The sequence below is a fragment of the Globicephala melas genome, chromosome 5, assembly GCF_963455315.2.
Source record: "Globicephala melas chromosome 5, mGloMel1.2, whole genome shotgun sequence".
Lineage (NCBI taxonomy): Eukaryota > Metazoa > Chordata > Mammalia > Artiodactyla > Delphinidae > Globicephala > Globicephala melas.
This window is the reverse complement of record NC_083318.1, coordinates 132032836-132049758: the sequence shown is the minus strand read 5'-3', so window position 1 is coordinate 132049758 and position 16923 is coordinate 132032836. Positions and strand designations below refer to the sequence as shown.

The 16923-nt window shown below is 42.0% G+C and overlaps 2 protein-coding genes across 2 annotated transcripts in view; both read left to right on the top strand.

The window, feature by feature from the left end:
- Nucleotides 1–1826, top strand: part of LOC115858161 (probable E3 ubiquitin-protein ligase HERC6) — a 43284-nt gene extending 41458 nt beyond the window's left edge. Inside the window, 1 exon segment of the mRNA XM_070045520.1 lies at nucleotides 251–1826. Coding sequence (XP_069901621.1) covers nucleotides 251–477 — 227 coding nt within the window. The 3' untranslated portion in view covers nucleotides 478–1826.
- Nucleotides 1827–5260: 3434 nt separating this feature from the next.
- The window catches only part of LOC115858099 (E3 ISG15--protein ligase HERC5), a 44605-nt gene continuing 32942 nt past the window's right edge, over nucleotides 5261–16923 (top strand). Inside the window, exons 1-9 of the mRNA XM_030865689.3 lie at nucleotides 5261–5691; nucleotides 6913–7033; nucleotides 7690–7769; nucleotides 10188–10409; nucleotides 11631–11722; nucleotides 11984–12114; nucleotides 13603–13748; nucleotides 14893–14969; nucleotides 15694–15797. Coding sequence (XP_030721549.1) covers nucleotides 5424–5691; nucleotides 6913–7033; nucleotides 7690–7769; nucleotides 10188–10409; nucleotides 11631–11722; nucleotides 11984–12114; nucleotides 13603–13748; nucleotides 14893–14969; nucleotides 15694–15797 — 1241 coding nt within the window. The 5' untranslated portion in view covers nucleotides 5261–5423. The remainder of the gene's footprint in view (nucleotides 5692–6912; nucleotides 7034–7689; nucleotides 7770–10187; nucleotides 10410–11630; nucleotides 11723–11983; nucleotides 12115–13602; nucleotides 13749–14892; nucleotides 14970–15693; nucleotides 15798–16923) is intronic.

Below are 16923 nucleotides of genomic sequence, written 5' to 3'. Positions count from 1 at the left end.
TAAACTTCCTTGTATCTTGCTGTTATATTTTCAGGTATATAATTTCCCCTCAACTAGATCATGAACTCACTAGATCAAGGACCAAGACCAAATGTCATGATTTTTTTTCACTCCACATGGTCCCATGTAGTTCTCTTTGCACAAGGGGACCCAATACATATTTGTTGAGTGAAGTGACTGATTTCTTCCTTTTCATTTTAAGTTTTGCTCTTCCTATGAACTCTCTTAACCAAAGTTTATTTCTTTTTAGTTTTTCTTACAGGAAATGAAAGGCTGCATGTAAAAAGCATACGGAAGGTGGGAATCCTATTTCGCTGTCCTGAAACTTTCAGTGAAAGAGATTTCTCAATATCACTTACATGTCATAATATTGTGGACCTCCCTAAATATTCTACAATGGAAAGAATGGAGGAAGCACTTCAAGTAGCCATCAACAGCAACAAAGGATTTATGTCACCCACGGTCACAGAGTGTTAGTGACCTTTGAGAGGCTCAGATCTCAGGTTCTCTCACCCTTCGATCCTTCTGTTCTTCTTAGTACAAAGTGTTGACGGATTTTAGTTAGAATAAGTTGACAAATGCTGGGATAAACAATAACATGATGAGTCAAGGATAACATTTTTAATGAATCAACATTTCCTAATCCTTAAACTTGCTATGAGAATGCTTGCTTTTTACTGAATTATTTCCTGAACAATAATTATCATTTAAAAATATACTAAATGTTAAAAGCTAACAGATATTTTTAAAAAACTGTACATCTAGGGGGCTTCCCTGGTGGCGCAGTGGTTGAGAGTCCGCCTGCTGGTGCAGGGGACACGGGTTTGTGCCCTGGTCCGGGAAGATCCCGCATGCCGTGGAGCGGCTGGGCCCGTGAGCCACGGCCGCTGAGCCTGCGCGTCCGGAGCCTGTGCTTCGCAGCAGGAGAGGCCACAACAGTGAGAGGCCCGCCTTAAAAAAAAAAAAAAATTGTACATCTAATAAACACTGTCTGCAAATATGAAAGACATGCTGAAGTTCAAAAAAATAAAACTATAAACTAATTCAACATGTTTTTGAGGCACATAGATATATATTTTTATATTCTGGAATGTCTCCAGAGTTTTGATTTTAGCCAAACAATCTATTTGAAAAATCTAAATGTTAAGGGATTTATTAATTTAATGAATAATGGCTTATGCTCATTGCTGTGTTCCAAGAAGCATTCTTTATTTTGGTTAAAGGCTAATAAGCCCAACAAGGAACTCCCATTTAATTACAGTTGGACAAAAATGAAGAACATGAAATATGTTTTCAGCATCATGGTATAGAATGAATTAAAGGAGAGATATAAGTATGGTGGAAATGAATTTTGTGGGCCATTTCCATCTCATATTAAATTTTAAACTGTAAGCTATTCTATAAATGCCTATTGTCATCCCAAACCACACACAGAAGCCTTGTGTCAGTGGTACTTTGGGAAAGGAAGCTATGGGGTGAAGTTCCTACTGGGGTGCTGATGTGGAAAGAGGGCAGGCATCTGAGGACAGACAGAACAGACATAGAGACTGCACCAAGGACACTAGAAGGTAAGGTGGTTAGTAGAAACATAAGCCCCCGGCAAATCCCCATAGCTATTTTGGATAGATCTAGTTTCTACAATAAATGCAATGAAGGCCCAGATGTATTCTATTTGAATTTTAAGGGAAAAGGTAACTTCTAAATCTTAGGGATCCTTAGGCCCCTGACTTTTGGGTTGTGTTTTTCAGGCCTTTCAACTCCAACATTACTTTTTCTGTGCAAATGGGTGAACTGTACTAAACATATGAAGAAGAGATAGTACCAATTCTTTATATACTCTTTCGGAAAATAAAGGTAGTGAGAACACTTCCCAATTAATTCTCTGTTGCCAGCGTTACCCTAATACCAAAACCAGATAAAGACATTACAGGCAAAGAAAACTACATGTATCTCTCATATGAACAGATACAAAAATCTTCTACAAAGTTTTAACGTGTCAAACACCCAATAAAATATAAAAAGGATACTACCTTGTGACCAACTGGGATTTAGTCCAGAAATGCATTTGAAAATCCATTATATTTCACTATAATAGAAAAAACAATCACATCATTACCTCAATAGAGGTAGAATAATACTGACAAAATTCAACAGCCACTCGTGCAGGATGAATAGCCACTCATGCAGGATGAATACTCTTGGAAAACTAGGAACTTCCTCAACCTGATTACTTCATACTTAATGGTGAAAGACCAAATGCTTTCCTACTAAAATTGGGAACAAGGCCAAGATGTCTGTCATCGCTTCTGTTCAACATTGTACTAGATGTACTTAGTCCACACAATAAGGCAAACTAAAAAACAGAAAGGGCATAATGATTAGAAAGGAAACAGTAAAGCTATCTTATTTATAAATTACATGGGTATCCGTAGGCTATTCAAAGGGATCCATACAAAAAAACTACTAGAACTATTAAGTAAATATAGAAAGGTGTCAGGATTCAAGGTCAATGTAAAAATTAATTGCATTTATATATACTCACAACAATCATACACTGAATTTTTTTAAAGTACCATTTGCAATATCATCAAAAAATAAGAAATACTAAGGATAAATTTAATAAAATATGTTCGACTGTTCCCTGAAAATATGTTCGACTGTTCCCTGAAAATATTGCTGAATGAGATTAAAGAAGCTTTAAATTAATGGAGAGAGACATGCTCATGGACAGAAGAATCAATATTATCAGCATGTCAGTTCTTCTGAAACTGATCTAATTTAGTGCAATTTCAAAATCCTTGCAGTCTGTTTTGTAGAAATTGATAAACTGATCTTAAAGTGTATATGGAAATGCAAAGGACCTAAAATAGGCAAAACAACATTGAAGAAGGACCATGGTGGAACAGTTGAGTGAACCGATTTTGAGACTTAATTAGAATCTACAGTAATCAAGGTAGTGTGGTACTGGAGTAAAAATGGACATACAGGACTTCCCTGGTGGTGCAGTGGTTAAGAATCCACCTGCCAATGCGGAGTACATGGGTTCGAGCCCTGGTCTGAGAAGATCCCACATGCCACGGAGCAACTAAACCCGTGCACCACGACTACTGAGCCTGCGCTCTAGAGCCCGCAAACCACAACTACTGAAGCCCGCGTGCCACCACTACTGAAGCCCACGCACCTAGAGCCCATGCTCCTCAATAAGAGAAGCCACCGCAATGAGAAGCTCACGCACCACAACGAAGAGTAGCCCCCGCTCGTCGCAACTGGAGAAAGGCTGCATGCAGCAACAAAGACCCAACACTGTCAAAAATAAATAAATTTATTTTTTTTAAAAATGAACATACAGATAATGGAACACAATAAAAAGTCCAGAAGTAAATCAAATCACATATAGCCAACAGTTTTGACAAAGACGCCAAGGCAATTCAGTGGAACTGTTCCAAACTGGAACAGTTGGAAATCCATAAGAATAAAAAAATGAACCTCTTCCCTTACCTCACATCATAAAGAATAATTCATTTGAAATGTAACAAAGACCTAAAGCTATAAAACTTCTAGAAGATAACATATAAGAAAATCTTTGTTACCTTGGGTCAAGCAAAGTTTTCTTAAGTAAGACAAAAAAGGCATGAACTATGTAAGAGAAAAACAAAAATGGATAAAGAAGAAAAAATGAATAAACTGCATCAAAATTAAAACTTAAGCTCTTCAAATGACATTTTTTCATGTAATTTTATTTTTTTGTTTTAGTTTTATCATAGCTTTTTTTAAATTGAAGTATAGTTGCTTTACAATATTGTGTTAGTTCAAATGACATTTTTAATAAAATCAAAAGGCAAGCCACAGACTGGTAGGAAACATTTCAAAACATATGTCTAATAAAGGACTTTATATGTAACATAGAGAGTTGTATTACAGGGACTTCCCTGATGGTCCAGTGGTTAAGACTCCACGCTCCCAATGCAGGGGGCCCTGGTTTGATCCCTGGTCAGGGAACTAGATCCCACATGCTGCAACTGAAGATCCTGCAAGCTGCAAGGAAAATCCCATGTGCAGCAACTAAGACCCAGCACAGCCAAATAAAATAATAAATAAATATTAAAAAAGAACTCTGTTATACATATAAAAAACCCTTAGATAATAAGCAATCGAATAAATGGGCAAAAGATATGAACAGACCACCAAATAAGAGACAGAGATCAGCACTAATAAGCACCTGAAAAAATGCTAAATATCATTAATCGTTAGGGAAATGGAAATTAAAACTGCGATAAGATAGTACTCTAGACTACCTGAATTGCTAAAATTAAAAAGACTGACCAAACCAAATGTCGGCAAGGATACAGAGGGACTGGAGCTCCCATAAACTGCTGGATGGAATGCAAAATAGTATAGCATTTTAGAAAAGTTTGGTAGTTTCTTAAAATGATATTCATGTACTTACCATATGACACAGCAATTCCATTTTTAGGTATTTACCCCAAAGAAATGAAAACATTTATCCACTCAAAGACTTGTTCACAGTGTTCACAGCACTTCTATTCTCTGTGGGCACAAACCGGAAAGGACTGAAAAGCCTGCCTATTGGTAAATGGATAAAGAAATTGTGGTATATCCATATAATAGAATACCACTCAATAACAAAGAGGGGACTACTGATGAAACACTACAGGATGAATCTCAAAAGCCTTATGCTAAGTGAAAAAAGTCAGACACAAAAGACTGCACAAGTTTGAGTCCATTCCTAAGAAACTCTAGAAAAGGCAAAGATTTATTGACAGCAGATCAGTGGTTGCAGGGATCGCAGCGTGGGCCGTGGTACGGTTCGGTACGGCACTAGTTTCATCACAAGACTGCGGCAGAGCCCCCAACAGAATGCTTAACAACTTTCAGCTCTCCGGGCCACCATAGTGGAAATTCTGCACGTCCGTCTGTGTCAGGGCTCCTCCTAGTGGAATTGCAGTGGTTCTTCGAAGGCCACCTTGTCCAGTTCAGGTGGCTACTGCCCGCCCGAGGACAACTTCTCAGCCCTGCCCACCCACCTCTTCACCGGCCAGCTTCCTGTTTACTCTGGCCACCGTGCAAGCCAGTCGTGAGTCATAGAGTTTCCCTTTAACTTTTCCTTTTCGATTCCGCCCACTTAAAAAAAAAAAAGGCAGTTTCGATTCTCTCTGACACTGCCGGCTCCGCCCCCAAACAGCACATTGGAAGCCCGGCGTCGGGGCAGGGGCGGGGTAGGGAGGCTGCGGGTCCTCGACGCCGTCGTGCGTTGCGCTCGTTCCGCCTCCGCACCGCGACGCTTCGTGGCCCGTGGGCGCTCTCGCAGCGGCCGTCTCCCCCATTCCTTGCCTCGCCACAGCTCGGTCTCTTCCGAAGGTCTGGAGAGCGGAGGCACTGCCGTGGAGCCCGGGAAAACGGTGATGGAGCGGAGGCCATCGAGGAGGTCGCGGGGCGGCGGCGCGCGCTTGGCGCCCGGGCTAGTCCCCGCGTCCCGGCCCGCGGAGCTGCGGGGTGCGAAGCTCTGGCTCTTCCCCAGCGCCGACCCGCTCCGCAGCGCGCTGTCCCGGAGGACCGAGGCGACGCGCCAGATGTGCTGCACGCGCGAACGCCTGGCTGTGCTGGAGCGCGGCGGCGCCGGCGTCGAGGTCCACCAGCTGCCGGCGGGGAGCGACGGCGCCAGGAAGCCGAGTGAGTGGGGCGGCGCAGCGCCCGCTCGGCCCTCCCGCCGCGGGCTGGGGGTGTGAGTGCGGTGGGCTGCCGGGGTCGGAGTCGCGGTCGGGGCCAGCAGGGACGCTTCTCTAAAGAGTGGCCCGACTTGTGGGTATGCAGTCCTTCTCTCACCGCGAAGGACATTCAGAAGGGGACCCGACGCCGCAGCGGTCGGCGGAGGCCGCAGACGCGCTTCGGCCCGGGGGCTTTTCGCGCTTGGCTCGTGCAGCATCCCTGCGCTCTCCCCGCCCCGAGCCCGGTGGGCGTGGAGTTTGGCGGGGTGGTGGCGAGGAGTAGTCGGCTGCGTCCGCCAACCGCACGGAGGGAGTGTACCGGCAGCATCTTAATCTCAGCCAGCCCTCCTCTGTCGTTGGTTTCTGTTCCAAGTGTGTTTCTCACTGACCCCTTTTTCGGTCCGCTCCTATTTGGAGTCCTTGGAGAACGTCTTTCGCGTTATCTTGTTCTCAGTGACGATGTTTGCAGGCATTTTAAAGAGTGCTTTCAGTTGCACTTCTCCGTGGTAAACTCTGTAGAGATTAGGTCCGGTGTCCGTAGCGCCCATTCTACAGGTGGGCGGGAAAGCAAATGGCCACACACTTAACTGAAAAATTTGCCCTTCTGTTGAGTGAAGAACATGATATTTTACTTTTGTTCGTTTTACTTTTAACTTGAGCGGAGTCGAGGTTTTTTTTTCTGTGGGTCATTCGCATTTCTTTTTGGTGAACTGCCTGTTCATTTATATCTTTGCCTGGCTTTTTAAAAAATTGAGTTGTCGGGCTTCCCTGGTGGCGCAGTGGTTGAGAGGCCGCCTGCCGATGCAGGGGACATGGGTTCGTGCCCCGGTCCGGGAAGATCCCACATGCCGCGGAGTGGCTGGGCCCGTGAGCCATGGCCGCTGAGCCTGCGCGTCCGGAGCCTGTGCTCCGCAACGGGAGAGGTCACAACAGTGAGAGGCCCGCGTACCAAAAAAAAAAAAAAAAAAGAAAGAAAAAAAAGAGTTGTGTTGTCCAAAAATTAAGGTATATTTTCTTAACAGCCTTTTTCATTTCTAGCTCTTCAAATTTAGTTTCTCTTTCTGAACTTCTTGAACAGGAATCTAAAAGCAAACTTTTCCCAGGTGTTTTAAGTGTATTATGATGAAATGCATAATAATAGTGGGTAACAGAATGGTGACAGCTCCTGGTTGGATTTGCTCTGCAGAGTGCATTCAGTTAGGGAAAAAAATGAAGATACATTCCATGGACCAAGGAGCAGAGCACATGCTGGTTCTCTCCTCAGATGGAAAACCATTTGAGTACAACTATAGCATAAAACATGCAAGGTAAGGAAGGTTTTTTCTTTTATTAAAAATTATTTAAATTTTATTCAAAAGGCAATCATAATTTTTGTTGGAAGATGTTACTTTATATGATCCTTGTCGCCTGCTTTATACAGTGACATCTTAAGTAAATGGTGAATTCTATCAATGAACTAGAAATCAATTTATGTCTCCCATTGCATGCACCATGTGTTGCTTTGGCATTTAAAGGAAATGATTGCTTAGTCCACGTAGCCCCAAACTGGACTTGCACATTCATTAACTCATTTAACCCTCATAATAATACTATAAGTTATATTTACAGAAATAGTTTTCAACCTTGGGAAAAAATGAATTATCATGGAATGATTTGTGAGACTTTTTACTAGTAGATCATGTGAATTAGAAGTTATTTTCATCTTGTATTATTCCTGCATCATAAAATTATTGTTTGCAAAAGTGTCTTAGAATCATCTTACCACAGTTTTGTAATGCACATTATTTTCTTTTTAAGCCACTAATTAAAGCATGTTATTATTATAATAATTTTAGATGTGCTGAATGTGAAGCAGTAAATTTAATGTTTTGAGCTTCAGTCCTAATTAAATACAGTTAATAATTCTTACATCAATGTTGTGACTTCCATTATGTGATCAATATAAAACATTTTCTTTCATCAGGTTTCAGTGCATTTTACAAGAAAAAAATAATATAATTCAGATCACATGCGGAGATTATCATTCGCTTGCACTCTCAAAAGGTACTTTTCTGGAATATTGATTGTTTCTTAGAGGGAGCGAATGTGTGTGTGTATAGAACTAGTAGAATGTATGTGCTTCACTTTGTAAGAGGACAGAAGTATGGTTTTGAATGTGATATGGTCTAGAGCACTACTAAAGGAGATACAAAATTAGAATTCTTGAACCTATAAAATCTTCAGGTTTTCATAATTACTATTCCTACCTTTTCTTCTGTCAAAGGACAAAACTAAAACAATTTGGTAACGAGTTTGATGTCCTTTATTTAAGGGAAAAGAACGCATGGATTGAGAGTGTACAGGGCTTCACAAGCAGTGGAACAGTCTTCCCGAGGGGTTTCGGGCAAGGGCGAGTTTAGTGTCAGAAGCCTCAACGCTGAAACCGGGCGTGATCGGCTAAGGTTGCGTGGCTGACATTTAGAAAGATCAAGGAACAAGGAAATCAGTGTAGAGCGCAGCGTCGACTTGGTGCTTGGGGATTGGCTGACTGCATATGCTGTGTTTCTGGTCAAGCAGAGCATTTACAGGGGCATGAAAGTTTGGTTTGGTGACATGGAACCTGGGCTACCTCTTGGGCCTAGAGCTTTATTTCAGAAGTTCCATGTTTTTTTATTTTTCAAATATGAAACAGTGAAAATATTCTGAATAATCAAAATCTCCTCTCTGGAAGCAGGACCAGGCATGGTCCACCCTTTTCCAGAACTTTCTTCCCTTTTCCTAGTGCTCTTCTAGCTCCCATGATGGGAGCTCAGAATCCCTTGGGTCTGCTTTTATGACCAGTTTGCAGGCCTCTGACGTGTTTTAACATTACCTTTTGAATTCAGAGATTCTCCCCAGCCCTTTATTACTTCCTGTTTCTTATCAGATACCATAATGGTAGGGAAGGGAAGTAGTGAATATGGAGTATTTCCTGAAGAAACTTGACCTAATTAAGACAGGAAGGCGATAGAGGGGGGAATTCAGGATCAAGGAAATGTTTTAAATACGTAGGACAGATATAAACATAAACTGAATGAAAGCTGGAATTCAAGGGAAGTAAGTAATCAAGTATTTGACCTGTACTGAAGGCCCTGCTAAGGTTTGAGTGTATAAAACTTGTATTGGAAAAAACTGGTTGTTTGAGTTCATCCATTTATGAACAGATCTTTCAGTTTGAGTATCTACCATGTTGAGGTTGTGAAGATGAGACAGACACACTGTGCCTTCAAGAAGCCCAGGATCTAGGGATGTGGGGCGAAGGGGTTGTTCAGGGTTTGTAATTGGTAAATCACAATCTAGGAAGAATGAAAGTTGGGAAAGCAAGAAAGGGAACTACTGATCGTTCTTAGTCGTATCATAATATTCCTGGTGGCTGATAGGCATGTGATAATTACGTTTGAAGGAAAACCTCTGTCTCCCACCAGGTCCTGCTCAGTAAACATTAGATCTCCAGTATATTTTTTTAGACTCCATTAGATACTGTCATCTCTATTAGATAATATCTAAGAACTTTTCTTTAAAAATATGATCCAGTGTGTATAGGTATGACTGACTCACGTTGCTGTGCACCTGAAACTAACACAACATTGTGAATCAACTATACTCCAATAAAAATTTTTAAAATAAATAAGTAAAATAAAAATATGTTCCATATATTCAATTAATGGAAGAAGATGCTCACTCTTTCAAAATACTGTGCTGCAGTTTTCAATGTATTTTTAAGGTATTTATTTGGCATCTTAAGGCACTTGGGAGAGGGAAAGAAAGAAAAGTAGTTTTAGGTTTTATTTTCCCAAATGTAGAATGTTTCTATCTTTCATGGGCCCATCCTGTGGAATTTTTAACATAAGTGTTTCTTGAATTTGATTATAATATATTCAGATAGCTTTATTCTTTGTCCGTTCGGGCTGCTATAACAAAAATAGACTGGGTGGCTTAAACAACAGAAATTTGTTTCTCACGGTTCTGGAGGTAGAAGTCCAAAGTCAGGGTTCCAGCAGGTTCGGTGTCTACTGAGGGCCAGTTTTCTAACAGGTGGAGAGGATGAGGGAGCTCTCTGGGGACCCATTTATGAGGGCGTTAACCCCATTCATGAGTGCCCCCCACCTTGCCATCTCATCTATTCTAGTCACCGCCCAAAGGCCTCACCTCCTAATACCGTCACACTGAGGGTTAGGATTTCAACGTAGGAGTTTTGGGGGGACACAGACATTCAGTTCATAGCACTACCCTTTGAGGTAAGAGGTAAGGAATTGTAACTGTCATTGCTAAATAGAAGGTTCTGGTTTTTCTGACCCAGACATGAGAGGGTCTGGGCAGTCTTGTCAGTTTGAATGGAGGAGATCATGATGGTATATAGTATGGATAGCACATAATGTCCTAGGGTGATGTCTGCTGCATTTTAAACTTAACTAAGACAGCGTTTTCTCTGTTTACGTCAAGGTGGTGAGCTTTTTGCGTGGGGACAGAACTCAGACGGCCAGCTTGGAGTTGGAAGAGGATTTGCCTCGGTCCCTACACCGCAGATCGTGGAGCACCTCTCAGGAGTCCCCTTGGTTCAGATTTCTGCAGGAGAAGCCCACAGCATGGCCTTATCCATGTCGGGAAACATTTACTCATGGGGGAGAAATGATTGTGGACAGCTGGGCCTGGGCCACACCGACAGTATGGAAACATATTTTCAAATTCATATTCTAAACAAATATATATTTGTCACATAAGAGATGAATGTACCACAGACTTCCCTGGCAAAAATGATTCAGATCCCCACTTTCATTAGCACTGATCTCCCCGGTTATCTCTCTGTCTTCAGGGCAGAATCGGTCTAAATGACATGCATGCGCAGTGTGCCGGTCATGGCTGTAATTGAGACGTGTGTCAGGGCCAAGTGGGAAAAAGGGAAAGAGCATTGGACTGGGGATCAGAATACCTGGGCTTTGATTCCCACTTGAAGTTAACTAATTTCAGGACCTACCCAAGTCACTTACTTTTCTCTAGGTCTTATTTTCTTTTTCTGTAAAGTGATGAGTTTGGATGAAGTGACCTTCAAGGTACTTGTGCACTTAAATGTCTATTATTCCAATTACATTAGGACAAAAGGATACTAAAATTCTATTTAGAAACTCACCTGTCCCAGTCTCATAAGGTATTCATTACATCTGTACACACACACGAAAACACAAGAATTCGCATTATTGAGCTACCCCTACAAAGCAGATGGCAATATTTCTGATTACCCCAAACACCTTGTTAGAGATTTCAGGTGTGGCAAACTCAGCTGCTTCATTAGCTGTGGTGATGTACACGTTCCCCCCAGAGTTACTGATCAGATAACTGCATTTCTGCCTCACATGGTCCAATGCTAGTTACTCAGGAGAACCCGTAAGTCAGTGTTAGAAAAATACTCAGAGGAGGAAAAGGAATAAAGGACAGTTGAACTTATTTTTGCGGAATCTCTAAGTGCTTGGACGAGAAAATAATCGTGAAAGAGAGAAGAGGTAGTGGAAGGGAAGGACAGTGTAGTAGAGACTTTGAAAGAAAAAAAGAAGCTTTATGTTCATTAAAAGGGTAATGCTAGATGGGACTTGGAAATCAGGTATGCTTCAATGAAGGCTAATCAGGTCAGGTTCAAAAGAGAAGAAGGGGCTCTGGGAAGTGAAAGTGACACTTTCACAGGTGAGGGCCCCCGACTATGGCCCTTTGACCACTGCGCACCTCTGCTTTTAGACCTAAATGTACCAACACAGAGCCTTTCTTGTCAGTGTGTTAGGAGCTGTTGTGATGGGCCTAGAGGAAGTGGTCTGGGTATTTTATCAGTAGGTGGAACTCTAGTGTGAAATTCACCATTTCCTTTGGGTCACTTGAACTCTTCTTTCCCTTGCCTAGATAAAGATTCTCCTTCCCTTATTGAAATGCCGGACAATCAGAAAGTTGAATTTCTCGCTTGTGGTGGCTCTCACACTGCCCTGCTAACAAAGGTGCGTTACCCTTGTCTCTCTGACTGTAATTCCAGGAGAGCACTTGGTAGTGGAGAAAGCACTAGAACCTGGAGATGTGGGCAGCTGGCGTTTCCCAGGGAAGAAAGGTCACCACTGCCCACACGCAGGACTGTCCTGATCACTGGGGGGCTTTGCTTTGATGGTGATTTTATTGATTTTTCACTGACGCCTTTGCATCAGTGAGTGTTTACTTCTGTGTCATATTTCTCTAGAATCTGATATGAAGTTCCCTTTCTTTAGGGTGGGCTGGTGTTTACTTTTGGTGCTGGAAAGTATGGGCAGCTCGGTCACAATTCAACACAGAATGAGTTAAGACCCTGTTTGGTAACTGGACTCGTGGGGAATAGAGTGACCCAGATAGCATGTGGAAGGTGAGTTGTAAAGTGTCAATGAAAATTGGTAAGATGTGCACGGTAAATTTAGATAGGTAGTTTAATAAAATGTCCATCGAGTTTCTTTGATTGAAATAAAGGTATCAGACATTTTCAGATAGGTGAAGATGCTTAATTTTACATTATTAGACAATCATCATAAATATTTTACTATAGATATATACTTTCATTGATTTTTTTTAATGTGTAAATATATTTACTTTCTGTTGGTCCTTTAGTGAAATACCTTTGTAAATGTTCGAATGCACTTTTATCTTAAAAAAAAGTTATTTATTTCGAAAAAAATGAACAAACATGAGTTAGAAAGGTTTATCCATTGATATCATCACTCCATCTCTGCATCGACCAAAGGAACATTGTCACCACTTTGGATTTTTCGTAACATACATTCCTCCGAGTAGCATGTGTTACGGAAGGAGTCCTCACCTTAGAAATGTCTTACTGCAAACCAGGCAGTACCCCTGCTAACACAGGAGAATTCACTGGAAAGACACAAGACTCACTGAAAGCTCCTACACTGATGATCACTTTTATTACAAGAGGAGGATACAAGTTAGAACCAGTCAAAGGAAGAGATGCCTAAGACAGAAGGGGTCCTAAGTCTAGAAGGGGTCCAAACGAGGAGCTTCTGGTGTCCACTCCCCTTGGAGCCATGGGCCGTGTTACCTCCTCCCAGCCTGATGCATGACTGAAGAATATTGCCAACCAGGGACGCTCACCCAAGTCCAGGGTTGTTATTGGGGTTTCATTGCTTAGTCATGATTGATTGAATTCTTGCCCATGTGGTTGAACTCAGCCTCCAGCCTCTGTGTATCGAGAGGTTGGGCTTACATACAGCTGGAGGGGCTTCCATGAGCCACCTGGATAAACTATTAGGTGTGGTCTTAGGGGCGGGCCTACCATGAATAACAGAGACACTCCTGTCACTTGGAAAATTCTAAGGCTTTAGACATTACCTCCCAGGAAGTGAGGACAAAAGCCAGACCTCGGAGTAAGGCCAGATTCTTCCCTTATACATCTGTATAGTAGGAGAGGCCATCAGGCAAATCAGTAAGAACATCAGCATGATAAAGGTCTTTGGGAAATAGAGCGGGAGCTCAGGGAGGATCACCTAATGCTAGCTTCTAGGATGGGGCCGGGAGGGACTCAGAGACGGCTTCCAGAAGGTGGTGACTCAAGCCAAGACCTAAAGAAGGAGTAGAAGGCAAGAGGTGGTGCTTGTTCTGACGAAGGGAACGTCATTTGCCAGGGTGCAGCCTCGTGGCCTTCACCACGCTTAGGGGTTCCAAAATCGTCTCAGCCACACATGAGTGGTTTCCTAGTTTCTAGGTGGCTGATGTCATCCATTGGAAGTTGGTTAGCTGTTTCCCTGACCGAGTAGCGTAATTTCTTCAGTTTACCGGATTGCTGCGTACTCTAGTCATTGTGGATAATTGAGAATTGACCATATGTGCTTTCATTTAATAGGCAGCACACACTTGCCTATGTTTCTGATTTGGGGAAGGTCTTTTCTTTTGGTTCTGGAAAAGAAGGACAACTGGGGAACGGTGGAACACATAATCAGCTGATACCATGTCCCATGAAATTGTCATCAAAGGAAGAACTCACATTTGGTAAGTTCTTTAGGAGCACAGGATTCGGCACGAATACCTTGGTTGAGAAACTGATTGTTCTAAGTGTGTAATGTGGGCAAGAAAAGAAATGTCTGACGGTGAAGGGAGGTTTTCTAAACATTGCTTTCATTCGTTTACTTGTAACCAGCGTAACACAGCCAATCTAATTTATCAAGTCGAAATAACCATTAGTTTTCCCTTAGCCCTTCAGGTTAAGATTAATGTGGATTTAAAACGATACAACATAAAATAGACTATATGGGTTCAGAGGCCTATGCAGCCTCTGATTCCAGTTTTCAAGGGACCTATTAATTCCATAGTGACTGTTCTTCTTACCTGATTAAATTGACTCATAATCGTATAAAACCCTCAGAATGATGAGCAGCTGACATATGCCAGGCAGTGTAAACTGCCTAGCTCACCGGCCCTTAAACAGTTCCAGGAGATGTGTCCTCTCAGTTGTCTTCTGCTGGAGGGTGCAGAGACTCGGAGGGCGGAAGGTTAGCCCGGGAAGGGTTGTGGCTGGACACGTGAACTGTGCCCTGTGTAACTCTAGAGCCTTCGCTCTGAGACGTTCCACTGTAGAAGTGCCTCGGAGCCCTTGGGTCACTTGTTTCTGAAAGCTTAGTGGTGACCGGAAGTACCAGAATTCTCTCAGTTCTTCTGGGGAAATGAACAGTCGGGTTACTTCCTTAAGCAGATCAAGTATTATATCTGATTTCTTAAAACCACTTGCATAGGCTCTTGAAGTACTTACATCCTTCACAGCCAGTAGTCGTTGATTAAATCTTGAGTTGTAGAATAATAAATAGGGTTTTTAGTAAGAGGCGCTGAATTAAACCAGGGAACAGTTAACTAATCAAGTATTTGTTTGACTGTGTTGTATATATAAGCATTTATGTTAATTATGTGTATTAAACTGATAGCACGTTGCCGACCTTGCGAATCATCTATGTTTGCTAACTAGACTTTACTCTGAAGTAGATATGTATTTCTGCTTTATCGGTAGGAAATGTACTGAGTCTTTGTCTGTCAGAAAGGTAAAAGGACTCAGTTTAAGAGGAATCTGAAATTATTTAGGCCGAGTGTGTATATTTGTATCAGATGAGTTTCTAAACTCTTATTTTTTGTAAATCCCTTTCAGAAAGCCATACCTCAGAAAAGGAGTTAATAATGATTGCTGGAGGAGATCAAAGCATTTTGCTTTGGGTGGAAAAAGAGGTAAAAATAGATCTCTAGAAGTTTTATAACTTGGTATTTTAAGCAAAACAGAAGGTTCTAGAATCTAGATTTGGTGAATTCCAAAATCATCAGGTTACCAGGCTGAGTTTGGGGAATGGTTAGACATTATCGATCCTTTGTTGTCTAAACTACATACGTATTTACTCACAAAAGTCAGCAGATTTGCCCTTAGTGTATGTCAAATACGTGTGATTTCCTTAGACTCTGCTTACCTTTCGGGAGACTCCTTGCCAAGAGCATTTTGGTCAGGGTGCTAGTGAACCAGCAGGTCGATATTCTGAAGTGACTGCCAGCCAATACTAAAAAAGACCCGAGGTTTATAGTCTTATGAATACTCAGTCTGTAACCTCCATATCCTACTCCACCAAGGCAAACTGAGTTCCTGCCACTTCTGTACCCAGTCCTTTAGGATCTCGCCACTCAAAGCTGTCTGATGTTCAGTTTAATCTGATCATACCCGTATAAAGTGTTCAGTGTTGGGGCATTCAGAGAAACCTACTTTGGATCTAAGCACCCTTAGACAAGAAATTGGCAACCAGACAAATGATTGATTGTTCCTTGGTAGAATCTTACTTGATGATTTTTGCAGAGCTATGTTGTCCATGCTTAGTATTACTCTCTATCCCTAGAACGTGCCTAAGAGTTGGATACCTATTTCTGTGGTGTCTGAGTTACTGTATTTTATTATTTTGTTTGTTTACAGAATTCCTATGTTAATCTGAGGAGGAGAATTCCTACCTTGAATGAAGGCACTGTAAAGAGATGGATTGCTGATGTGGGGACTAAACAGTGGCAGAATACAAAAAGGTGCACCCTAAGTGTCTGTCTGCTCATATACCTCTCTAAAGCAGTGTTTCCCCAACTGGTTCTGCACGATACAGAGATGTGAGATTTTGTGGTCCGCTAGTGGTCCATTAGTCAGAGATCTGCAGAGAAACAGAACCAATAGGGTGTGTTTGAGGGTGGTGGGGAGAGATTTTAAGGAATTGGCTCATGCAATTGTAGGGGATGGCAAGTACAAAATCTCTGAGGCAGGACAGCAGGCTGGAGACCCAGGGAAGAGTTGATATTGCCACTTGAGTCCCAAGGTAGTCTGGAGGCAGAATTCCCTCTTCCTCTGGAGACCTTAGACTTTTTCTCTTAAGGCCTTCAACTGATTGGATGAGGCCCACCCACATTATGGAGGGTAATCTGCTTTTCTCACAGTCTTCTGATTTGAATGTTAATCTCATCTAAAAAATACCTTCATAGCGACATCTAGATTGGTGTCTGATCAAATCTCTGGGTACCATGGCCTAGCCAAGTTGACACATACAATTTAGCATGTAAGCTCCATGGGGGCGTCTTTCTTTACTGCAGGACTTCTCTGGGCCTTTGATATGTTTAATTGTGACACTGAGCAGGAAATAGAGTCTACAGTTTCTCAACCCTCGTTGACTTTAGGGCCTCTTGTTTGTTGAGCTGTTATTCACAGCTGAACAGCTTAGGCAACCTTACTCTCAATGGTAGAACTCCTGCCATCTGTACAAATTATTCTCATTTATACAGGCATTTCCTTTTAGAGACATTTTTAGGTATGGCTTCCTAATTCTGGAAAGTAGTTATACCAAGTAGCTGCATCGTGCAGAGCACAAATGGTCAAGAGCTATTTGTGCAAGTACTTCTATGACACAGCTGAACATACATCCCCACCTTTCATTTCTGGTAATTTTTTTTGTTTCTACTCCAGTGGAATAGAAATAAGTAGGGCTTGGAAAGCTGGGTGGGTTGGGAGTGTTTTATTTGTCCAAGAAAATATCCTAGGTCAAGCCTTATCCTCTTCTCCTCTGGCTTCTCTGAGTACATATCTTATTATTTCCCACGTTTGCCTCTGAAACTTTGAGATTTCGCAAATGAGACTTTCAGATGCCCATGGCAATATGCAAATAAATTG